The sequence below is a fragment of the Stegodyphus dumicola genome, chromosome 4, assembly GCF_044657685.1.
Source record: "Stegodyphus dumicola isolate Sdum_Otavi_A_Nest chromosome 4, ASM4465768v1".
Taxonomy (NCBI): domain Eukaryota; kingdom Metazoa; phylum Arthropoda; class Arachnida; order Araneae; family Eresidae; genus Stegodyphus; species Stegodyphus dumicola.
Window position 1 is genome coordinate 61,127,763 of NC_140771.1, and position 27,609 is coordinate 61,155,371.

The 27,609-nt window shown below is 33.4% G+C and overlaps 1 protein-coding gene across 3 annotated transcripts in view; it reads right to left on the bottom strand.

Moving 5' to 3' along the window:
• LOC118197493 (uncharacterized) overlaps window positions 1-19,902 on the bottom strand; it is a 64,726-nt gene extending 44,824 nt beyond the window's left edge. For 2 of the 3 annotated variants that reach the window (XM_085815008.1, XM_085815006.1), the window contains exons 1-2: window positions 19,736-19,889; window positions 19,333-19,429 (exon numbers count right to left, since the gene is read on the bottom strand). In XM_085815008.1, coding sequence (XP_085671134.1) covers window positions 19,333-19,405 — 73 coding nt within the window. In that variant the 5' untranslated portion in view covers window positions 19,406-19,429; window positions 19,736-19,889. Of the gene's footprint in view, window positions 1-19,332; window positions 19,430-19,735 lie in introns of all 3 variants that reach the window. The other variant, XM_085815007.1, reaches the window with a different exon arrangement.
• Window positions 19,903-27,609: the final 7,707 nt, after the last annotated feature.

The following is a 27,609-nucleotide window of genomic DNA, read 5'->3' on the forward strand; positions in this document are numbered from 1 at the left end:
GAATTAATACTTAAATTTTGATAATTAAATTAAAATTGTAACCAATCTAATATTTAATCTAATATTTTTATATGTACATATTTCATACAAACAGCCAATAGGGCGTGTGAATGCCTATATATATATATAAGAAAATAGCATATGTAATTGCCAACTACATCTTTACTATAAATATGTCGATCCTTTCACCAACATGTTATAACCGGAGATCTTAATATCATTGAAGACTTAGAATTGCGAGCCCTTTTACAACTTGGAACCAAATTTCGTCCTACTTTCAGTATCAATAAACACTTTTGCCTCAAACAATTCTATCAAGATCTAGATAAATTTATCATCTTAGTTAGTAATAAATCCAATTTACCTACTACTACTTTTCTTGAATGGAAAGGTTCACTGATTAAAGAATTTCAACATTTACTTTTCAAGACACCTTCTTTCAACTCTTTACACAATAAGAAGCAACTCTATAATCTTATTAAAAAACAACAAGATAATTTTATCATTACAAAAATTGACAAAGCCAGCAACAATTTTAGTGTTATTTGAAAAAAGTTTTACTTCAACCTTCTGCATAAAGAACTAAATAGTAATTGCACTTACCAAAAAATTACTGCCAGCACTAAAATTCTTATCAATAAATTTAACGCACTACATAAAAGACTCAAGATACATCCCCGGAACTATAATAACAGATTTGCAAATCTCTATGCGCTATCAAAATTCCATAAGTCTCCTATTAAATTCAGGTTTATTGCCAATAGTACTAAAAGTTATCTTAAAGAAATAGATTTATCTTTTTGCAAAAAAACTTCGTTTAATACGTGACTTAATTAATAACTATGATTTTAAGGATCTGCATTGCAACTGGATGATTTCAAGTAACGAGCTAGTGATTAAGACAATTAATTCACTTAAAATAGACCATATACTATGCTACGATTTCGAGAACCTCTATACTACCTTACCACTTGAAGAAATTTATACAAGCTTACTTGCTCTACCAGATATAATTCCACAGATTTCGACAATAATTAATACCGAAAAATGGCAACTTTTTCTTTCAAGCATGCTTTTCAATAATTTTATTCTATTTAACAATAGCATCTTTAAACAAATTCAAGGAATTCCAATGGGAGGTAATTTTTCAAGTGCTGTGTGTGAATTATTCCTTTTCACAAAAGAATTGACCTTCGTCCGTTCACTAAGTAAAGAACATAAATTTTACCAACACATCTTTCGTTACATTGATGATATCATTGCCTTTAACAACCACAACAAAATAGAAGCTGCTAATATCTACCCAACTTGCTTAAAACTAAATAATACAAATACGGTGCAAAATAATGTAGTCTACCTTGACTTAAATATTATTGATTACAATTTTATAAAAGTTTACGACAAGAGAAGAGAATTCACTTTTTTTACACTAAAGTTAACCAACTGGAATTCGAATATTTCCAAAAGAATCATCATTAACACAATTTTTTCACAGCTACTTAGAATAAAAAGAATATATAATACTACAGAACACTTACAAGAAGAAATACTTTACTTCGTCACAATTTTGAAAAATAACCAAATTCCTCATAAAATAATTAAAAATACTTTAAAAAAAGCTGGCATTAGCCTTACCAATTTTTAGATAATTTGTTTTGGATAATGAAATTTTATTCTTAAAGCCCAATGGGACGGTATAAAGTGGATGGCTGATTCAGATTATCTAATGTAAAAATTGTAAAAATGTACAGATTATTCTCATCACTACATTTTCTTTCCTCCAAAGATTTTGGCACTACTATTGTATATTCCAAAGATTTTGGCACTACTATACTTTAATACTATTGTTTTAATAGTTTTGAATTACTTAGATGGCCAAATTCTACTATTATTAACAAATCGGGCCTTTTCATTTTTCATAGTAGCTTGACCGCCCTCTAGCTTGAAGAATGACGACTTTTATTAACAAATGACTTTTTTCCATTTTACTCTTTCTTTTGTGGCCAAGATTAGTATTCTTAGCTGAATTAGCCCTTTTCACTTATTTGAAGCAGTTTTGTTCTTCTAGCAACTTGACTGATGCCATTTTCAGTTCTTTCCATGTCTTTTCGTGTCTCTCAAACCCTCTTTGGCAAAGGGGGGATAAGAGTTCCCGCCAAAATTACAATCTAAGCGCATTGGACTATACGGAATAGCATTGTTTCACCCACTTATGTCACATGACGAGAGGGATGGTTGGTAGGACACGGAGGGGATTTGCACCTTTTTCAAATATCTTTTGCGATCCAGAGATCGGCACAACCCAGGTCTGTTTTTTAGTTTCTTTTGTTTTATGTGTTTCTTAAAATTTTTTTGGTCCTAGTAAGACCCAACGGCATTTGTTTTCATGCAAGTTTAATTGCTTATTAATTTGATTTCAGTACCAAAATCTTTATAAAAGCTTTTTTCTTCTTTAAGCTAGCAGGAACAGCCCGTACGTTATTGTAATTTTGACTAATAGCAGACCACTATTTATTTTATTTTGATTTTAATTTTGTATTGCTCGGAGTTGCATTTACCTTTTTTACACCTTAATGTGTTTTTCTGCGGATGCATCGGGAAAAAGGAATAGAGAATTGAAGCTCCAAAAAGATTTTTTCGGGACAATTCATATTTATTTAAAATTTTTTTTTCATCAAACAAGAGCTTCAATTGTCTGTTTCGGCGAAACGCGTAATGGTATTTGGCCTAGTTCAACATTCAACCATTTTTCCCTTGAAAAGCCTGGTTGAGGGTCCGATTGGGCTAATTTACCATTTTCCGCTTTGTAATTATTATATTTTTTGTAGTTTTGAAATTTATGTTTTAATTATAATTTTTGAAATTTATGTTTTAATTATTTTTTAATTTTATTTTGTTTTAACTTGTTCCATAGATCTATTTTTATATGTATTAACTTTTCACATGTCACAACGATCAGATTAGTTTTTTTCGTGCATTCACATGTTTTCCAACATTGATTTTAAACAGTTTTATTTCGCGTGTAAGCAGTTTTTTCTTTTTTTTTTTTTCCATGTTAATAATTTTTTAAAAAAATTTCTTCTATGTTAATATTTTAGTAATACTGCGTTGAACTATTTCGTGGAGCTACAGCTCCTGGTAACTTTTTAGCAAGCTCGCTACAATATTTCTACCTATTATATATATATATATATATATATATATATTTAATATTTCTTTTGAGAAATATAAAAATAATCATTGTAAAATGTAGTGGTAGTTCTAAAGTTTTTCAGTTTTTGTTTAAATGGTACGTGTTAGTTAAAAAGTTTGAAAACCTCTGCTCTACTGGATTTATGTTAGGCGAATCTGGAGCCCAAGACATAGCTTGAAAGTAACTGGAATGTTCCTAAAACGACTTCCTGACAACCTTATGACATGGTGCAATATCCTGTTGGTAAATACTATTCCCCCCCTCCACCAGGAATACTGTTGTCATGAATAGGTGAACCTAGTCTACAAAAATGTTCATGTAGCACACAGACGTTAGGGATTGTTCTTTGGGAATTATGGGTCCTAATGTGCTCCATGAAAACATTGCCCACACCATAATAGCCCCACCACTGGCTTGTCTCTGTCCAACTGTGCATGTGGAAGGCAAGATTTCATTTGGAAACATCAATGTGATGGACCAGAAAGCGTGATTCGTCAGACCGTGGAACTTTCTTCTATTTTTCTAATGTCCAATTCCAATGTTTCTTGGGCCACTGCAGATGCAGGTGGCAATGACGTGCCATCAGTGCAGGTACATGCTTTTGGCCTACAGCCACGTAGGCCCATACGCAGCAATGTATGCTGCACAATGTGTAGAGAAACACTGTCTGGGTGACCACTGTTGTAGCTGGCAATGATTTCGGCTGTTGTAATTCTTCAGTCACAGCAAACAATGCGTACCAATCTCCACTCTCCTCTGGAATCAATGCGCTGTCGATGACGCACTGTTGGCCGGCCGACTTGTTTCACTATCCATACGCCACTTTCAATATATGCCCATAACAACTGTACGTAAACAGCCTACTAAATGCACCATTTCTGATATTGATGTTCCCCGTCATCGAGCTATCATGATTTGACCTTTATCGAAGTCTGATAAATCAGCTACTTTTTCTATTAGGTCGCTAATCACACTATGTTTGGAAAGACAATGCATAACTACTTTATACAGTGAAAAGTCTTTAATCCTGACTCGTCGGGACTTCGGCGATTACGGATTATTGGTTTTTCCGGATTATAGACCATCAGTTCAAGTCTGGTAAGACAGCATGCAGAAATTATAAAATTAAAAATATCAAACCGTAATTTATGAAATAAAGAGCAATTATGATCTAAAGGGTACAAAAATTTACAAAAAAAAAAAAAAAAAAAAAAAAAAAAAAAAAAGTTTAATTTTTATTTGTTTACTTTATTAAACATTTCTTTCAATGTGCATATGCCTAAAGCATACATTACGCATGGTCGAAATTAGAAAATTGCAACCAGAAAACTATTTGATGTGTATTCATGATATTTAAAATGACGAGGAATTTGAATTAAATCATATCAAAGACGGAGTACATCGAGATGATATACTACATTTAGTAAGGAATTATAACCCGAATAAAATAAAAACATCTGCCTTGAAGATAAGGATAGTGCTGACAGATCAACTTCCAGTTCATTGCACCGCCGCAATGTTCCCCCCTCCCCCCCGAGAGCAGCATGAAATTAATAAACAGATTCGGAATGGTTAGAGAAACAAAGGATATGCCTTTATCCATTTTTTGCAGCAATTCCACTTTTTGTTTGATGGACATCGAAACATGCTTTCACTTTGTAGATCCTTTGGCAGCTCCAGAATCGGAAATTCTTTTTGACATAATCGAAAGTTCAAGCTTAGTTTTATAAAATTGCTCAAACAGTCTGCAAAAAATAATAAGCCGGATCCAATTAGAAGATTAAGGAACAACGCAATCTGCAACATTAACTGAAATAGATAATTAGATAATTTTAGCTTAGCTTATACCGTCCGTTATACATTAAATATGCATGCGTAAACTTATTATGCGCATGCGTAAACGTATATGCGCACAATACCTTAGCGCAATTGCGTTTACGCATGCGCCGAAAGTTTGTAGCTTCGAGGTCCGGATTATAGATCATTCCGGATTATGGACGTCCAGATTAAAGACTTTTGACTGTATACTACAACATTGACGGTGCATCCACAATGGTTTTGTTCCTGGGCGAGCCCATTGTTATAGATGGAGGATGGTCATAATGTAATGACTCTTCAGCGTGTATACATTATTAAAACATATTATATATGTATATATACATTGTTAAACATTTGCTTAAATTAATAATTGGCACTTAGATCTAAAACACAATTGCATCTTCTTGACAGGAAATAGGTTTAACCTAAATTAAAATAAATGCAAAATACAAAATCAACAAGCCCTGCACTGGCTTGCCTTTAAGAGTTTTTCAGCCCAGAATAGATAGCTAAAGCTTAAGCTAATTATTCAATAAGCAGAGAAACAAACTAAATGACAGCCTATGCAATCCAGGAACTCTTGTAACCAAGTTAATTCTATCAGTGGGGCTACCTGGTCGATATGTTAACTGCCCAGTGGAAAGGCTGCCTCACTCTCAGTGGAAAGAAAGCCTATGTTGACGGATGCTCTCTGACTGAACTAAAAAACTCTGTACTTATTTATTCTCTAGATAGCTTATATTCTAAAGCAGGGATGACTAACCCATGGCTCATCAGAGTTTTAACATTGACATGCAAAAAACTTATTGAAAAATTAAAGGATCTGAAAAATTAATATCGTCCGTATCAACTCCATCAGCAAATACACACACGAACACATTACAGTAAATATAATAATTCAATTCCTCTGCTAATAATTCAGTTTTCTTTGTAAGAGTTTAATTGTTACCCAACTGAAATGCAAATAATGAACTTAATCCAACTGCAAGTGATCCAATTATATTGAATTTTGGAACCAACAAGCAATTTTCCAAATTTATACAATTTGGCTATCAGATATTGCTCTAGGTTTGGATCAACATATGTTTGTGAACAAATGTTTTCTATTAAAATCATAACAAAATCAAAATATCATTCACGATTAACTGGTATTCACCTAAAACACCTAATTTTGTCAGCACCTTCAAGAACTAATCCTAATATAGATAGATGACCGAGTTTAAAAAAATTCCATGTTCAAAAACCATATTAATTATGCTGTTTAACAGTTATTTAGACTTAAATGTTTTAAATTATTTTTATTTTATACTTAGCTAAACCGACTGTACCATTAAAAATGTTTATTAACGATGAAACCCTATTTTGTATATTGCTTTTTATCATACAGTACACAGTTCGAAACCCAGACGTCCATTATCCGGAATGATCTAAAATCCGGACCTCAAAGACACAAACATTTTTTTCTTATTAATGCTTTTACACATGCACATTTGATTTTTCCTTCCATAATAAAACATGTGGAGATTTTCCACTTAAAAATTCCTATTCTTAATTTAACTTAGGCACTAAATAAAATACCTCGTTATGGAAAAACAATCATGTAAACATAAATTTGTGATATTAATAATTTGGCTTCGTAGCTGAGTATCTACTTGGCATACATCTCAAACCAAAACATTCATCTATTTTATATCCCTGACACCGACCTGGCGAGCCATTATTATACAGTCAAAAGTCGTTAATTCGGACACCCATAATCCGGAATGATCTATAATCCGGACCTCAAAGCTAAAAACTTTCTGCGTATGCGCCGTGTTGACACATGCGCATAGGAGTTTACGCGTGCGCGTAAGACCTCTTACGACTGCGCATTTGCATGAGCGCAGAATACGTTTTCGCATGCGCATTTTATGTATAATGAACGGTATAAGCTAAAATTATCTAATTATCTATTTCAGTTAATGTTGATGATTGCATTGTTCCTTAATTTTCGAATTGGATCTGGCTTATTATTTTTTGCAGACTGTAAGAGCAATACTATAAAAGTAAACTTGAACTTTCGATTATGTCAAATAGAATTTCCGAATCTGGAGCTCCCAAAGGATCGTACAAAACGAAAGTATGTTTCGATGTCCATCAAACAAAAAGTGGAATTGCTGCAAAAAATGGATAAAGACATGAAGAATGTGACAGAGAGGTTAGTGAAAACGAAAAAATTTCGATTGACAAGTTAGTCGGTATTCTCGGCACAGCAATTAACAGGACACGAGCAGCGGAACTTTATAACTGAACAAAAAATTATGTCTGTTTATAGAATTAAAGAGAAAGTATTATCACATAAAACGAAGCAACTTAAACAACTTACATTGAAAGAAATGTTTAATAAAGTAAACAAATAAATATTAAGCTTTTTTTTTTTGTAAATTTTGATACCCTTTAGATCATAATTGTTCTTTATTTCATAAATTTCGGTTTCATATTTTTAGTTTTAGAATTTCTGCATGCCATCTTACGCGATTTAAACTGATGATCTATAATCCGGAAAAATCGATAATCCGGAATCGCCGAAGTCCCGACGAGTCCGGATTAACGACTTTTGACTGTATTTTGCTTTCAACACCACATGTTTATCAATACATGACAGCTTCAGCAATAATTCATGCAGTGATGTCTAAACTTTTTTTTTTATATTACCGTAATTTCCGGAAGAAAGGCCACATCAGCGTAAACGCCGCACCCGAGAAAAACGGCGGGAAAAAAATTAAAATTACACAGAAACACCGCATCAGCGTAAACGCCGCAATAGAATAAATTGCGCGTGACATCGTCGTGGGCCGTATAGATGCAAAAACTCAACCTAAGTCCTGATATATGACATACCAGTTAAGAAAAATGCATGAAATGAAACCATAACTAAAAAATAAATTAAAGGTAAGAAATGTATAGCTTCTGTGCCGTTTAGAGACATTTTCAAAAATTTTCCGCTCCCTAATTAAAAACTATCCAACAAGTACTTGTACCCTAACTGATGGGATCTGTATTTGGCAGAATGCCAAGAAAAATCCATTCATGCTGAAGGGGAAGATTCATCGAATGGCAGAGGAGAGAGACTATTCAAACTGATGAGAATGTTGATTTGAAAGGGGAAAGAATGTTATTGTTCTGAGATCTCGTTTAGGGTGAATAAGGCATGTAGGTCCGTTCAAGGGAAAGAACGTAAACAAAATAAGGTTCGCAAAATGCAACTGAGTGATCTTTTGTGTGGCAACAGCACAATGACAAGGCCATCCAAACTATGTACAATGACCATCATAGGAAATATTTTATTTTTAGTGCACCTAAACGCCGCATGGGTAGAAACGCCGCACCCGCTGAAAATTTAAGTTTTAAACACGTAAACTCCGGGGCGTTTCTTCCGGAAATTACGGTAGTAATTGAATAACAAGAGTATGGCAACCTTTTATACAGTCAAAAGTCATTAATTCGGACCCCCATAATCTAGAATGATCTATAATCCGGACCTCAAAGCTACAAACTTTCTGCGCATGCATCGCATAAGACCCTTACGGCTGCGAATATGCGTGTGCGCATGCGCAAAATACATTTACGAATGCGCGTTTAATGTATAACGGCCAGTATAAGCAAAGCTAAAATTATCTAATTTAGTTAATTTTGCAGATTGCGTTGTTCCTTAATCTTTGAATTGGATCCGGCTTATTATTTTTTGCAGACTGTTAGAGCAATTTTATAAAAGTAAGCTTGAACTTTCGATTATGTCAAATAGAATTTCTGTATATTTACTAATATGTAAAGGATCTACAAAGCGAAAGTATGTTTCGAAGTCCATTAAGAAAAAAGTGGAATTGCTGTAAAAAATGGATAAAGGCATATTCTTTTTTATCTAACCTTTCCGAAATCTGTTTATCAATTTCATGCTGCTCTGCGGAGGGGAGGCGGCAGCGCGTAATGAATTGGAAGTTGATCTGTCAGCACTATCCTTATCTTCAGGGCAGATGTTTTTATTTTAGTTGGCTTATAATTCCTTACTAAATGTAGTATTTTATCTCAATGCATTCCGTCTTTGATATGATTTAAATCAAATTCCTCGTCATTAGTTTAATAAAGCAAACAAATAAATATTAAGCTTTTTTTTTGTAAATTTTGATACCCTTTAGATCATAATTGCTCTTTATTTCATAGATTACGGTTTCATATTTTTAATTTTATAATTTCTGCATGCCATCTTACCAGATTTAAACTGATGATGTATAATCCGGAATCGCCGAAGTCCCGACGAATCTGGATTAATGACTTTTGACTGTAGTTCTTACAGCTTTACTACTAAAAAAATACTGACTAAAAATTTATGTCAATAATTCATCATTTTAATTAAATTTCTGTTCCTTATTTATTATATTTTGCTTTCATCACCGCATGTTTATCAATACATGACAGCTTCAGTAATAACTCATGAAGTGATGGCTAAACTTTTTTTTATAGTAGTAATTGAATAACAAGAGTATAGCAAACTTTTATAGTTCTTACAATTTTACTACTAAAAAAATACAGACTAAAATTTACTTCAATAATTAATCATTTTAATTAAATTTCTGCTCCTTGGAGATGATATAGGATAAACCTTTTCTAATAATATATATAATGTTGCATGATCTTAAATTCACTTAGTGTTAAATCGAGTTATTCTACTACTTGCGCAATTGCTGCAAAGTAAGTAATAATAATTTATTTACTAAAGAAATATTTATTACATTACCTCCTAAGATTAATTTTAGTAGAATTATCTTAAATGAGTGAATCCATAGTTAGTAAGTTCAATTTCGAAAATTGTTTTAAAGTAACTTGAATGTAAATTGTTAATAATGTTTAACAGGGACTTGAAATAAGTCATGAATAACAAGATTTCAATTGTAAAAAGAAATAAATTAAAAGCAAGTAATTAAAGTAAATGCAAGTAATCATTGCCATTGATTGGAAATTAGTTGACTTTTCAAGGGGAACAAACCAACTCCCGTTCAATGAACAATAATTAAGAAATAAATACGAAGGTCTTTCGTCCTTTACTTGAGTAATAAGGCGATGCCAAACTGGCAATTCAAGCTAGGCCAAATCAGTGAATAGAAGGGATCAAGAACCAATGCAGAGCAACAAAGAACTCATTCCAATTAAGCATTTTAGCTAATTCAATTTTGAGTGAGAAGCAATTTCTGCTGTAAAATTGATATTGCTCAAGTAATTGTCCCCCCGACACTCTCGTGTTTATGCATTTTAATTCAAAACTATTTGTAAACATTAAACATTGGAAATTGGCATTATGAAATAGATTCAAAGTAATTGAAATAAACATTAGAAAATTACAAAATATAAGAAATATAATGTAATCTTTGCAAAAACAAATTAAAAAAATAAATAAAAATTTAAATTTAAAAAAATATAATAAGAAAAGGGAATGTACATGAAGATATAAAAGGCCAGAAAAAGCATTAACTAACTTACGTTCTTTCTAGTGGGAAGTGGGCAAAGTGTTCTCTTCGCGTCCGACTCAGAAGGGTTGTGTTTCCGAAATTCTTTATCGGCAGAGGGGGCTTTGAAATTATATCAGTCAGTAAGATTTGTTTGAAGTAATTTATGGGAGTGGGAGGGACTAGGAATTCTTGAGGGACGTATGTTGTGGAACTCTTATTGAAGTGAAACCTCTGTTAAAATTTTTTCAAAATACTAGTGAATGGAAATTAATTAATTTCTGGCTAATTGTCGTATCGTAATGATTAAGAAATTTAGAAAAGGAAAAAAAGAATTTTCACTGTCAAAGAGCTATTTGACAGACTAAAGATTATGAAATAGGCCCATTTTTTTAGTAACAGCATATTTTTCTGGTTACAGTAGTTTGAAGGGTGTCGTTTGTATTATCGTGAATTTGCTTAATTTATCACAGTTGCTGTTTCATTTATGAAACCCCGAGTAGTTTAATGTTACATTGCTTGTTTTGTGGTTTAGATGGTACAATGGCTGAAGGAGGAAAGATTAATTTGAAGTTTCTGTACAATTTCAAAAGAAAGGAGAAAAGAGCATTAATTGACTAGTGCGTAAATGAAGGTTTACTTAGTAGCCATTATTAAGTGTCCTGTTTGTAGGAAGGAAATGCATATGGTCGAACGTCGGATGCTAACAGCACTACGGAGGATATTTTTTACTCTTGTCAATTTACATTGGCAATGCCAGTATACAGATTCTAGTTCAGATAATTTTAGGAAGTTTTTGGATGCCGTTAGGGAATTTTGCTTAACTGACCACACGTTAATTCATAAATAAGGTAAGTGTGTATTTCCTTTGTGTAATGCAAAGATGAATTTCCTTTTTTATGTTATTTGATTGTTTGATTTAAAATGAAGTTTATGGAGATTATATATTTTTTGTTTGCTGCTCCTTTGACCTTTTAAGTGAATATAGTTCAATGTGTACATGGACAAAGTTAAGGGAGCGCGCAATGCCTAGTTTGTGCAATTCTCTGTTGTATATTTTTAAGTGATAGGTCGATGTGTACATGGATACCGAGTTTGTGCAATTATTTGTCTTGTTATTTTGTCTTCGTGTCGGCAATTTTTGCACACAAGCCAAAATAACAACTCAAAGAATTGCACAAACTTGATATCCATGTACCACCAAAAATCGCCAAGAGGCAACCGTAAATATATTTTTACCATTTTTTTTAAACACTTTTTTTTGTTTAAATATATATATTACAGAAATGCAAAGAATTATATAATTACAAAAAAATTCTTTTGAAAACAGAATCTAAACATGATGGCTCTACACTTATATGCGCCCTAAGGTTGCCAAATGCGGCGATACGTGTTGTGCACTGGTTTTTAGCACGATTGCGTGTTCTGTTTTGCGATTGTTTTGGGGGTGATGTTGGTTTCTATGTCAGCAACCCTTTTTCGCAGAAATTTGGATTTGCTAGTTTGTTCGTATGTTAATTAAGTGATTTATGACATGTTGGCAAAATTTTAATCGCGTGCCTGGTACAATTACTTTTTCGGGTAGGTGGAAATTCTACAAGTATTTAGTAGAAGAAGGTTTTGAACATTTATTTGTGAAACATAGTATCAATTTTGTGGATAGTGAGTCTGGCTGTCATATAAATACGATAGAGATAACGTGACAGCGTGTTTAAGTGACGTTGCTGACTTATAATTTGAAATGCGATTTTGTGTTTTATTTGGAAGTTTTTATTTTTTTCCATCATTGTTCTGAAATGGAAGAAGATGCTTTTAACAAATTCATAGCGATACTGTTGTGGTGATGTTTCTTCGAAAAGCAGAAATTGGTATTTCTGCAGTTCGAAGAAGCATTTATTTATGGTAAGTGCATTTTGTTTTATTCTTGTTCTGTTTTTGTTTTGGATTTTTAGCTTAAAGTGTGTGTTCAAAATATGGTTTTTGTACTTGCGAAAGTCGCGTTTCTGCACACATTTTAGGCTAAAAGTTCAAAATGTAGACAAAAATTTAGGTAGTAATATGGCAGCGTGGAGTTTCTAGTGAAACATTTTTGGCGAGAAACTCCCCTCCGCATGTGCCGACCTGAGGACGCATATAAGAGTAGTTCCAACATGATATATATATATATATATATATATATAATGTTGTATGATCTTAAATTATGATGATTTAACTCCAGTCCCCGTTAAAACATTATTAACATTTTGCTTTCAAATTACTTCAAAACATCTTTCAAAATATAACTTACCAGTCTGGATTTACACTTTTAAAATAATTCTACTTTAATTAAACTTAGGAGATAATATAATCAATTAATCAATACTGTTTAGGAAATAAATTATATATACAGTCAAAAGTCGTTAATCCGGACTCGTCGGGACTTTGGTGATTCCGGATTATCGATTTTTCCCGATTATAGATCATCAGTTTAAATCTAGTAAGATGGCATGCAGAAATTACATAATTAAAAATATGAAACCGTAATTTATGAAATAAAGAACAATTATGATCTAAAGGGTATCAAAATTTACAAAAAGAAAAAGCTTAATATTTATTTGTTTACTTTATTAAACATTTCTTTCAATGTAAGTTGCTTCGTTTCATGTGATAATACTTTCTCTTTAATTCTATTAAACAGACATAATTTCTTGTTTAGTTACAAAGTTCCGCTGTTCAAGTCCTATAATTACTGTGTTGAGAATACCGACTAATTTGTCAATCAAATGTTTTCGTTTTCAATAACCTCTGGGTCACTTTCTTCACTATCGGAAGCGAATTATAATGACAAGGAACTTAATTTAAATCATATCAAAGACGGAGTACATCGAGATGAAATACTACACTTAGTAAGGAATTATAAGCCAAATAAAATAAAAACATCTGCCCTGAAGATAAGGATAGTGCTGACAGATCAACTTCCAATCCGCGGCGTGAAATTGATAAACAGATTTCGGATTTCAAAACATACTTTCGCTTTGTAGATACAAATTACATATTAGTAAATATATATCGGAAATTCTATTTGACATAATCGAAAGTTCAAGCTTACTTTTATGAAATTGCTCTAACAGTCTGCAAAAAATAATAAGCCAGATCCAATTCGAAGATTAAGGAACAACGCAATCTGCAACATTAATTGAATTAGATAATTTTAGCTTACCTCCGTTACACATTACACACGCATGCGCACAAACATATTCGCAGCCGTAAAGTTCTTACGCGCACTTGTAAACGCCTGTGTGCATGCGTGAACGCAACGCATGCGCAGAAAGTTTGTAGCTTTGAGGTCCGGATTATAGATCATTCCAGATTATGGGTGTCCGAATTAACGACTTTTGACTGTATACATACATATATATACCATGTGGATAAACTTAGTGGGGATGTACCACTATATATTGATGTAAAACAAAATTAAATGCCAACATTACTGATTAAACATTAGTTAAATCGGTACTATTCTGTTTTGAGGGCCGTAAAAAAATTGCAACAAAAATGTATGCGCAAAACCAAAAAATTTAGCAAACGCGCCCATTTAACAGCGTGCCAAATCTTGCGTATATGCTGATTTCAGATTGCGTAAGTTTATATAGTTCTATATTTCTTAAGACGCCATTGAAATACTAGTTTAATTTTTAAATCCTTTCTTGATTTAAATCTTTTTTTTTTTTTGATATCCTATGGATTTAACAATTTGGGAATTGCCCATGACGAAAAGTCGGCAATAGAATTTTGGATACTTAAAAAAAAATCCTAGAATTACACAAAAATGGCACTGTGCACACCCTTGACTTTATCTATGTACACATCAAACTATTTTCACTTACAAAGTAAAAGAAAATTGACAAAAATCCAATTGCTTTCACCCTTGTAAAAAGCGGCAAACAAATAAGTGAGCGATTCTGCACTTTAACGAGAATATTATGATCAAAATCGTAAAAAACAACCTTATATTTAGCGTAGGTATAATGAAACAATCAATCGATTTCGAGGGCAGCTAAAGGTCCCTCCTCATCAGGAGAAAGAAATACATAGAAAGAAGAAAATGGGAATCACAGAAACACGTGGTGCTTATCAGCACTGCACGTGGATATAAGTAGATTTTTAATCAGAGTTGCACTGGCCGCCTACTTTTACTGAGCCAGGCTGTCTGATCAAGCATAAAGAAATATTAGCGAAGTTAAAATAGGGAGCGAGGGGCAAATGCACATTACGCTCAAAATCTGAACTTCAAATAATGGAAAGCAACCACTGAACGGATTTTTATACCCTCTGGTAGTACCAAGTGCGAGGAGGTAACGCCATCTATCGGCAAAAATAATTGAAGTAAGACAGTAGAATTTTAAAGACATTAGGAAGGACTGGATTGGACTTCAAATCATTAACTAAACTTTCTAAATCTTTGTGAATGTGAAAAGCCTCAAGAAAATCCAATTCGCCTACGGAAGAAGCCTTTTGGATAATTTTTGCAGACCCAAAATCAAAATTATGGTTAAAAGTCCAGCTATGATACGCTATTGAAGACTTGTTAATTTCCCCTTTTTTGACATAAGATTCATGTTCCTTGATACGAAACTTCAACGCTCTTTTTGTTTGGCCAATATATCTTAAACCACACTGACATGATATACTATAAATTCCCCAAGAATTCAAGACAGAAACGCAATCTTTTAGAATCGAAGGGTGAATTTTATTAATAGGGGAGAAACCGACTTGAAAATTGAATCTCTGGAGAATCCGTGCAATTTTATAGCTAACAGAAGGATAAAATGGAAGCACGACAAGGTCATTGATATTATTTCTAACAGTGGAATGTCTTCTTTGATGGGAATCTGAAAATTTTTTGACGGCTTTATCAATAATCACGGGAGAAAATCCACGGTCAATCGCAACTGCTCTCAAATAATTAAGTTCATTGGTAAGCAAAGATTCAGAGGAACAAACTTTTAGCGCGCGGAAAACATAATAGTAAAAAGAAGCCATTTTTTGCTTAACAGGGTGGCATGACTTGGCATGGGGTGGTAAACAAACTGCAAAGGGTTTACGGTACACAGCTAAAATCGGTTTCATTGCGGATTATAAGAATATCGAGGAAGGGGAGGGAATTGTTGGATTCAATTTCAAGAGTGAATTGGATGGCTGGATCAATTGAATTCATAATAGATAGAATCTCGGATAAATCCTCTTTATAACCGTCAAAAAGTGCGAAAGTGTCGTCAACATACCGAATCCAAAGACGAAAAGATAATTTATCAAATAATTTCATCTCAAAATAGTGCATATAAATGTCAGCAAGTACCGGACTGAGAGGATTACCCATAGCCAATCCTTCAACTTGACGAAAATATGCATTTTGGAAAACAAAGTGGGTTTGGCTTAGAGAAACTTTAGTAAGCGAAACCAACTCATTAATTTCAGTATGTGTGAAGTGAAATTCCCGAAGCCTAGTTTCAAGACAATTTAGTGCTCCTTCGACCGGAACATTAGTAAACAATGATTTGACATCAAATGAAACCATAATGGAACGAAGTGGGGAAATATTTTTAAGTTTATCAATGACTTCAACAGAATTTTTTACAATGTGAATATTGTTAGCAAGTAGAGGAGAAAATCTGGAAACTAAATATTTGGCCAAAGGATATGAAGCAGTACCTATGTTGGAAACAATTGGTCGAAAAGGAATACTGGTTTTGTGGACTTTTGGAAGAGCATAAAGTCTAGCGCAATTAGTAATAGGCGGAATAAGTGATTTCTTCAACTGAGTTGGCAGAATGTGGGAAGATTTAATAGCACTTTTTACTTTCATGAGGTCCGAAGTTGAAGGATCTTTAGGGATCGAGCAGTATGGGCCTTCATTTATCAATTTAGAGACTCCAGTAATATATGTGTGTTTGTCCATATGTGTGTTTGTCCATAACAACGATCTGTCCGCGCTTATCAGCTTTAGAGATAATGATATTAGTATCAGAATGAATTTCACGTAAGATCTCATTTTCCTTTTTGCTAAGATTAGAACCCAAAGATTTATTGTTAAAATTAAAAATAATATTAATAAAATTCACCCTTCGATTCTAAAAGATTGCGTTTCTGTCTTGAATTCTTGGGGAATTTATAGTATATCATGTCAGTGTGGTTTAAGATATATTGGCCAAACAAAAAGAGCGTTGAAGTTTCGTATCAAGGAACATGAATCTTATGTCAAAAAAGGGGAAATTAACAAGTCTTCAATAGCGTATCATAGCTGGACTTTTAACCATAATTTTGATTTTGGGTCTGCAAAAATCATCCAAAAGGCTTCTTCCATAGGCGAATTGGATTTTCTTGAGGCTTTTCACATTCACAAAGATTTAGAAAGTTTAGTTAATGATTTGAAGTCCAATCCAGTCCTTCCTAATGTCTTTAAAATTCTACTGTCTTAATTCAATTATTTTTGCCGATAGATGGCATTACCTCCTCGCACTTGGTACTACCAGAGGGTATAAAAATCCGTTCAGTGGTTGCTTTCCATTATTTGAAGTTCAGATTTTGAGCGTAATGTGCATTTGCCCCTCGCTCCCTATTTTAACTTCGCTAATATTTCTTTATGCTTGATCAGACAGCCTGGCTCAGTAAAAGTAGGCGGCCAGTGCAACTCTGATTAAAAATCTAGTTATATCCACGTGCAATGCTGATAAGCACCACGTGTTTCTGTGATTCCTATTTTCTTCTTTCTATGTATTTCTTTCTCCTGATGAGGAGGGACCTTTAGCTGCCCTCGAAATCGATTGATTGTTTCATTATACCTACGCTAAATATAAAGTTGTTTTTTACGATTTTGATTGTCACATTAGCGTGTTTCTCTTCTAGTCGAGAATATTATGTTTAGCAATTTTATATAAATTATAATAATGATCTGAAATAGTTATTTACTCCTATGCTTCCATTCAGTCATGTTTAGCCTTTTTCATATAAATTATAATAATAAAAATGTATTATATGAAATTAACCTTTCATCTAAATTAAAACATCTATCTTAGATAGTTATTTACTATTATACTTCCTTTCTTATCGCAATTATTAGGGTTACCGCACTTATTTTTGGCAGCATTGGCAGTTTTGGCGATTTTTTACGGCCCTCGAAACCGAATAGTACCGTTAAATCTTCATAAAAATTTCTACAAATATTTACAGTAGATTAAAATGATTCATATTTAAATTTTATGCAAAAATTATGCTGAAAATCAATAGGAATGCGAGAACTGAATTTGCAAAGCTTAAATTTCAATAATTCAATAAATTGCTAGGTTGCTTATTTTCCTCTGTTATTTTTTCTTAATAAAAGCTTCCATGATCAATAGGGTGACTGAGACTTGTTGAGAAACTGCGAGAATCAGCAGATAAAGTATACTATGTACACTTACAAAATATGAAGGGCAGAGTAGACTTTAAGGTACCCATTGTATTATGGCAAAGTTGTTGTTTAATTTATCGCCAAGTTGTTGTTTCATTTATGGTAGCCTGAATAGTTGAATGTTATGGAAACCCTATTGTGACATAATCGGGTGCATGATTCTGGGAAATTTTGAATCATAGGATGTTTTGTAAGTGTTTTTGTACGTTAAAACCGTTTAGGTGGATTTGAATAAGTTTGTAGAAAGAAAGGTTCAGATGGTCACTATGTGAAGAGTTCGATCAAAAAGAGTACCTGGTTTGAAAAAAGTCATTTGAGTATGATTGATATTTTGATTTTTACGTGGCTCTGGGTGTACGAAGTGAACTCAAAAATCATGGTAAATGAATATTTGCTTTTGGTAAAGACTCTTTATGTGGCAACCCACGTATGCATGCCTGCAGGTACTGCACCCAAGTATGAATTTTGGCTTTTCAAATTCAGTACTTATTTGTCTAGTTAGTGCTTGCTCTAATGAGTGTTTGGTGAGCTTGTGTATTATTTCTTTATATGTAGTACAGTTTGTCAGCTGATGAAAAAGAAAGTGTTGAATTTCTTCAGAAATATGGCATTTGACCTAACAATAGAGACAAAAAAAATTGCATTCCATTAAACTGCACATTATAAACAACCACATTTATACACCAATGCTGTAATTTGTGCAATTATGATGTTTCTTTAAGTGATCACTGTGCACATGGGTAAACAACAGTATGTGCAGTGCTAAGATGGGCACAAGGCATTTTTCTGCTATTCTTTGAAGGTCACTGTGCACATGTGAAGGTAAATGTTTTTTTGCAATTCTCTGAAATTTTTTTAAGCTGAGACAGCTCACCGTGTACATGGGAAGTAAGTGCTTTATGTTTACTTTTGTTAATTGTTTATTGTTTTATAAAATTCTCAGTTCAGCACCATTTTTTAAAATGTCTGTTACCTACTGCGGCTTAAGGTGGTGAAAAATTAGTAAAAACAATCTGCAATTTCTAGGAAGGGCTGAGCAGATAATCAGAAAGTACCACAATATTTAATTGATATATATTAGCTTTCTAGATGAATTATTTGTCATGCGATACTTGATAACCGATACTTACCAAATATTATATACCTCAAATTAATGATATTTCTGACTCAGAAAAAGAAGCACAAAGCTTAACTTGATGTTATGAAAAAATTGCTGATATTCACAAATTTTACTCATTAATTACTTTTACGTGCTTTGGCAAAATGTTTTGATATATCGCAGACCTTTACTGACTGACTGTGATTTTTTTTTTTAAGTCTTAAATAAAAATGAAAATATTTTTAAAAATAACACATTTCAATGATCATTCAGTGATTCAGTTATTCAGCAATTGCTTATAAAAACTACTTACTTTGTTCATGAGGAACATCATTGAACATTGCAGGTTGCAAAGCCCATTGATTCCAAGCTTGAGTACCCCACATGATGAATCACCTTAGTTTAAAAACCTAATGACAAAATAGAAATAAATAAATGAAACAAACAAAACAAAACAAAAAAGACCGCAGTGGTATATGAATAACTGAGAACAATCAAAGCCGAAATCTAGTTTAACCATGAAAAATTCGTATAATTAGTAAGCCATCACAAAAATCTACAACATGGAAAGATACAATATTCCAACGTTATGATATATAAGAAGAGAAGAACATATAAGGACAGATCGAATTAATTATTTATTTAGACACATTTAAGTAAAACTGAAATATTCGTGTTTTGAATGAGAATTAAAAATCGAATAAATGAAAACCTACAGAACTGATCTCAAACCTTTTGATAATTCCCAATTACTTTCCTAAAATTTAAAGTATACAAGGCATTCCTTTTTTACATTTCATTTTCTCAACAACATCGCCGCGCATTTACCAACTTCTACCCAAAACAGCGATTACGATTATACCAAAGAAAAAGTCTATGATTATACTATCTAACCGAAAAGTGTTGCCAATATATTGTTAAGAAACTATGATCAAATAATTTATTTATTCATTTTCGTGAGTGCATTTTCTCTCCCATTTCATTATGGACTTTCAAATTTAAATTTGGATTGTATATTCCTTGATGCTCAAGATCGAAGTTTTTCGGGCATATCGTGACCAGTCTGTACCTCCTACATACATGTAGGAGGTACTGGTCCAGTGCTACACGTTCGACTTCAGACGGTTAGCTTATACATGGTAAAAAATGCTAAATCAAAGAACATGCATTGGAAACATAGACGTTCTTTCGTTAAATGTACGACTTGTTGCGCAGAGATGTGTTTTCGAAATCTGCGCATTAGCATACTTTCAATACCAATTTAGCGCCATTTTGTTTCCTAGCGTGGTCGGACTCGGTGAACCGAAAGTTCAATGAAAATGGGCAGTTCAAAACCCTATCCCATTTTTCGAATTCTTGACGTCACGGAAATTTCCATTAGTTTCACCTGGTAAATAGAAGACGGCCTACAGTCGGTCACAAAAGAATTTGAACACCGGTACCCATTCAGAAAATTTACTTTTCCGTTGAGAAACAAAATGATGGCTCGTGACAATCTTGGTTCAATCAGAACACAAAAGGATGGCTCACGTCCATCTTGGCTAGATGTTGAAAAAACACGAGCTATCTGGATGAGCTGGGAAACAACATAGCTGCTCAAGCGATCCAGGTTTGCACGCAGATGAAAACGCAAACGGTCGCTACGGCCCAAATTCGTTGGCAAAGAGCAAAAGAATAAAAGGGTCTCAAGAGTTTATCTCAATTGGATGGGAAAATAAAAGGATGGTTCATATCAAATTCGACTAGGTGTCGGAAAGGACACAATACGAGCTATATCTGAGTGAGCTGGGAAACAAAATGGCTGCTCAAGCGATTGAGGTATGCGCGCAGAGAAATACGCAAACGGTCGCTACGCCCCGTCTCGTTTCGCGAAGAGAGAAAGAACAAAATCGTCTCTCTCATCCGTTTTGTTTCGATAGGAAAACAAAAGGATGGCTCACGTCAAATTTGGCTAGATGTAGGAAAAAATACAACACTACCTATCTGAGTGAGCTGAGAAACAAAATGGCTCCTCAAGTGATCAAGCTTTAAGATCAGAGGAAAAAAAAAAAAAACAATCGCTACACCCCATCTTGGCTCGCGAAGAAAGAGAGAGAGAAAACACAATGGTCTTCCCAATCCATCTTGGTTCGATAAGAAAATAAAAGGGTGGTTCACGTTAAATTTGGCTAGGTGTAGGGAAAAAAATACAACATGACCTATCTGTGTGAAATGCAACAAAAAATGGCTGCTCAGATGTTCCAGGTTTGCGCGCAGAGAAAAATCAAACGGTCACTGCGTCCCATCTTGGCTCGCCTAGAGAGAAAGAACACAACGGTCTCTTCAGAAAGCCTTCACTGGATGGGAAACAAAATAGCTGCTCCCACCATCAAGGTTTCAGATGAGAAATAAAAGGGTGGTTCTCTAACTATCGAGGTTTAAGAGCACAAAATGATTCGAGAAGAATGAGCTTTTGTGAGACTAGAAAATAGTTTAGCTTATTCGTCAAAATGTCCCCTTCATTACAGCTTACACTTCTTTGACAAATTGCTTCGAAATATGAAAAGAAATATCCAGCTCGTGTAAAGTTCAGAAATTGCAAAATATTCTCAAAGAATTCCTTTTCTTGAGAAAGAACATCCGGGGGGGTCCAGTTGAGGTAGAGAGAGAGAAAGCATGTTGCATCTTCGAGAGCCTGCATCGTTCTGAACAGAAACGTGGAAAGCTTTTATAGATACGAGTTGATTGAAAGTGAAAGAAAAAACCAAATCGTCTTGGCTGTCGATTGGGAAAAAATTTTCAGAGCTCAGAAAAAAATTCTGAGTTGTGGAAAATAAAACTTTTTTAAATTTTTATAATATCTTTAGACATTACAAAAATTAACAACCTCCGCCCTTTTGTCTGGGAATAATGACTCACCCTTTCTAAAAATAGACCGAAGCTCATTGCTTTTCTTGGAATTCTATTTTTAGAAAGGATGAGACATGATCTCTCTTTAGAAAGGGTGAGACATCATCCTAAACAAAAAAGGTACGCAGTTAATTTTTATAATGTCTAAAGACATAATGAAAATAAACAAAAAGTTTTTTTTTCTTTCTTTTAACAACTCAGCGACGCAGAACGTTTTTTCTGAGCTCTTAGAATTCTTTTCCACTCAACAGCCAAGACAGCTTGGTTTTTACTTTCACATTCAATTCCTCGCTTATATATAAAAACAGTCCGCATTTCAGTGGAGATCCGTAGCACAAATTGGTGCGTAAAAATCAATGCTAGGAAGTCACAACTTTTAATTCTTAGCAAAACTAAGAAAAAACATTGCTTTTAAAGACCTCTACCTTTGTGAGGAATCTGTTCCTCTGACCACAAAGGCCAAGTACTTAGTAATTATTTTGAACCAAAGGCTCACATGGTCTAATCTCATTAATAGTGTCAAGAGCAAAGCCATGAACACAATATGAAGATTTCTCCCGGTCATTGGAAAATATTCCAATCTTAGCTTGCATACCAAAAAACATATATATACCACTTGCATTCGACCGATACTTTGTTATGCTGCTCCTGCTTGGGACACGGTCACTCAAACTCAACTGCATCAATTACAAGTAGTGCAAAAGAAATTTCTGTGCATTATTGCTGATTCACACTATCATTTCCGCAATAAACTTTTACACAGAGACTTAAAACTTGAGACGATTCCAGATTACATCAGAAGATCTAATGAAAAATTCTTCAACAAAGCTGTGCAATGTGACTTTGTTAATTACTCCCAAGTCTTTAATTATGAAATTCTCTTCGAAGATAGAAGCGTCAGACCACTTGCAGCTCACACCTTCATGGGAGGAGATGACAACTTTTTCACTAGATTTATACTTCCAATGCATCTGATTTTGATTGAAGTTTTTCTGTAGCTTCGTTGAATAATTGTATTTAAATTGTGTTGTATAGTGTTTTTGTATTGTGTTGTATTTAGCTCTACTGATTGATGTTGTTTAATTGTATTTGAATTTGTCATTGGAACTATTGCTGTAGTGTATCTTCTCGTATTGTTGTTATTGATTTCCATTGTCTTGGGTCCTCCTTGAAAGCTATGATCGCTCGTCACATTTTGCGAACTTGTCCGATTGGATTGTTTTGCTCCTTCTGATACTTCTCTTCATCCCCTTATCTCCGTTTTCTCATCTGAGATTTTCTCCACGTCTGGATTTATTTATGTCAAGTGCCCTTGGGCTTTAATTCTGGAACCGGCAACATGGCTCTTCGCAATAGCTCGTTCAATTATAGAGTCTAAGTCTAAGTACAGATCCGTGCGGGCTGTTGAAGAGGCAACACATCTCTCTCTCTCTCTACTCAGTCTGGACCCAGGATGCTCTTCAGAGGAAATTCTTTATTTTAGGAACTGTTTACAACTTCTGAACCTTAGATGAGTTGGATGTCAATTGCTCGCTTATCTATAAACCCTTCAACTGCTTAAGACGTTTTTAAACGTTTTTGAAATTTCTTTAAAAATGCTTAAGACGTCTTTACACGAATTTCAAATCGCACGAAAAATGCTTAAGACGTGTATACACGAAGCCCGAATTTCGCGAAGATTGCTTAAGACGTGTTTAGACGACGCGATTTGGTCTTCCTTCCCCTACCTTTCTGCAGGTGGCTGTCAGTTGACACGAAGGTCTTAATAGGGTGTGAAGTCTCTTTGAAAAGAGCACTTTAGGAAAAAGTCCTTAGAGTGAAGTATCTTTGTCAGACAGCAGGTATGTATTATCTGTGTGCCGACTAAAAGTTTGCGAAAGAAGATAAATCGTTTTACAACTGTTTGCCTTGTGGTACTTTATACAAATGGAAGTCAAACAGGATCCGATGTTGTTATAGTACATTGCCGAATTTTAGTAGAAACAAGAAAAAATAAGAATTGTAACGGAGGACGCCTTTATGCCTATATGTTATAGAATCAAATATTTTATTTTTGTATTGAAAAATGATTACAATTTCTGATTCGTCAGGAAAAAATATAAAATGTTGCAACCAGCTTTCTTGTTTGCCTTCGTATTTCAAATGAACGTTATTATAATGGTATATTCCTCTTTTTACATTCTTAAATGTTAAAACTGTGCTTTCAGCATGCCTGAGTTTTTTACTCGTATGTGTGGCTCTATGCTCCGTAGAAATGGCGAACTGACATATAAAAATTATATGAATGTTGAAAGGAAGATATTCTACTCGAAACTTCAACTAAATGGAATAAATGGCCGAAGGAATTTCTAGAAATATTTGTTTTAAAAATTTTATTATTAAGATTTTAAATACAAAATGTTTTGAAATCTAAAGAAAAAATATGTAATCCTTGAAACATTTTTGGAAAGAAATCTATCGATATAAAATCTCTTAAAATTAATGGAGTGTAAATTAATTAAAACAGTTAGTGTACGAAAGGGTTAGATATACTGCGCACAAAAAATTACAGTCAGAAGATCAATTATTTAAAGATATAAATTAATTACATTAAAAGAATTTAAAATAAATTAACATCTGTCCAAATGTCAATGCTAACAGCAATAGCACGAATGAAAGTTATTCTTTAAATTCCGAACTTAGTTCATCCTATACGCAATGATTGTGTCTTTGCGATTACTTTTCTTATAGATACTACAAAAGGCCACCAACGAAGTAGCGGTAAAATCGTTGAATACTAATAGTTTGAAGCGGGTTCAAATCCTGATGAATAGATTGCCTGCATACCAGTTTTAGCGAATGTTTGTTGCGCATGTTTAATGTGAATATGAGCCAATTAGTTAGCTTTTCATGATGACGTGCCTTGACTACGAGTCCTCGCTCGGGTTGTGTTTGGTTTGGCTTGTTAGATTATTAAGCACGTGAAGGCGATCTGTCTAAGGGAAGGTATGCTTTCGTGACAGATTTTCTAAGGGAAACAATCTCGCACTACAAAAAGTTAAAACCATAAAAACGCCGATGCAATCAGCTTGTTCACGGGGGTTTGAATGCAGGTCAAACTACCAGTGTGTTAAGAGAAGTGATTTCAAGAATGTTTAATTATTTTATTTAGTTTGTCATAAGCTAAATAAAATAATTAAACATTCTTGAAATCTCTTCACATTACTGAAATGGCAATAACTTCGAATTATACTATGCTACCACTTTTACTCTAATATGAAATTTTGAACTTTTCCGTTATCGGACAGCCCACCAGCGACTGAGCGGAGTCTAACGGAACAACTGGTGGTTCTGTCCGGGGTTCGAATCCCGGCAAACCAGCTGGTTGCCAGGATGATATTCTTGGTTTTCCATATGTGTAACATGTATGCGAGCCAATTTCCTTTAGGCAGTCCTCGAACGAAGGCATCCTTCACCTTAGGCAAATAACCATCGAGTACTTTGCCATAATCAAATAAACCTTTATCCATAACATGCTTCAAATATTTTTATGTTGAAAAGTTCATGTGCCAAAGTTGGCCCCCGTTGAATGAAATATGTTGTTTATTTTTTCTTTGTTTTTTATAACAACAATGTTCTTGTTTTCAGAATCTGAATTATCAATAAAATTCTTTTAATAATATGCGATTCTATTTTGTTTTTTTTTGTTTAATGAAAAATTAATTTAAGCGACAAATCTCTTACATTTAGAAAAATTTTCGATTTTCGAAACGAGTTGCTGTCAAAAGCGCATCTTCTCGTTGCTGCATATATTTATTTAAAGCAAACTGCTTGGCGCGTGTGCTTTTATATTTGAAAAGATTCAGAGAATTTTCAACAGGGAAATAAAGTTCTTAATTTTACTGAATTTTGTGGATTCTTTGTGTTTTGAGGTAAAAGTCAAACCATCAGATATGTGATAACCTTAAAATAAGGGTATATATAATCAGGATTTTGCGGCCAGACATTCCCAGCGAAATACATTACAAAAAATTATCTATGTAGAATTAATGTATATTCCGTTTAGTATTTTAATTTATCAGTGTTATTACACATCAGTTTATCAGTATAAGTTATATCGACTTTTAGTTGTGTTCGATATAAGAATTTTATTTGGTTTATATAAATCCGATTCGTTTAATAATATTATATTTATTAAATACTATTTATTAGGTTTTCAAATCTGTCAAACCCAATCAATGGCCTCCTGGCTAAGATATCTTATTATCGCTATTTCGACTCGTATTCGAACCCAAACAAACGAACTGGTTGAATTTTGTGATTTCCCCTATGTGTAACATGAACATGTTTTACTTAGAAAGTCGTACGTTTTACTTAGAAAGTCGTCCATGGAGACATTCATTGCCTTCGGCTGATAGATCTCGTTTCCTTTGCCATACTCAAAAAATCTAAAAATTTTTCAAAAACACTAATAGATGCATGTAACAAAATAAAATTAAGTAAATGCATATAAGAAAATAAATTAAGTAAATGCATATAAAAAAACTGAAGTAAATGTATATAACGAAAAAAAAATGAGGTAAAAACAAATTTTCAATAATTTTCCAATACAGTAGTTTTTAAATTGCTTGTTTTCAAATTTTATTTCATTTTTATGTATGTACTAATATACAGTGTATATGTGCGAAAGTGTGCTTGTTCGGCATATCCATATATATTAATTAAATAAATCTGATTTGAAAATGCATGCACTAACGCGCTATTCTCGTAATTTGAAAAACACTAAAGTAATCTCTGAGAAAAATATTTATAAAGAAAATTAAATATCGTCTCCTTACTCGGTGCTGTGTAAAAAATATAAATAAGCTTATTAATTTTTTCTTCTTTATTAAAAACAAATTAGTTTCTTTTCATCTATATATGAAAAATAACAAAATCTTGCTGTCAGAATGGAAATTCTTAAAAATATAAAACTCGTTTTCTTCGAACAAAAGTTTCTGAGAAATTTCTCTAGGTCAGCAGGTAGTAACAGGACCACTGACTGCTTTGTTTGAAAAACCCGATGAAGTGGATGATTTTACCCCCAAAAGGTTTTCTTTAACAAAGCAGATGCGGTCCAAATGGCTTTGCTGAGAAGCGTTCGTATTTGAATAGCTTGAAGCTTGAAAGCTTGAGTTGGAAGACTTATTGTTTCCGAAGCAATCAGTCAAACAGCAATAAAATTTGTTATAGATATTTCTCTCTCTCTGTGAGTTCTTGAAATCTTGGAATGGGTGAAAGTTTATTTTGTTTTACATATATAAGGAAACTGCATGTAAAACAAAATAATTCAAGGCACATATTATATGTTAATCATTGTACGTCCCCTCAGCTCTTCGGTTGGGTATTAAGAAAAGAAATTCCTATACTGCTTTTGTATTACTTGTATATTGAAAGATTTGAAAAAAAAATAGCTTCATATGAAAAGTTTTTCTCCGATGAACGAATACAGCTGAAACATGTTTCTGTCTTCAAGTATATCCACAAAACATGAAATAGTATTGTACTCTTTTGCATTCTATTGCATTTTTATATTACTTCGTGGTAAATTTTTTGATTCTTAAATTTCTCTCTCTCTTTTCTTATAATACACAAGTACTCTTTCAAATATGGCTGACCTATGAACCTAAATTTTTATACTATAGCTGTAATCATTAGACACAGCGTTGTGTATATTATATTC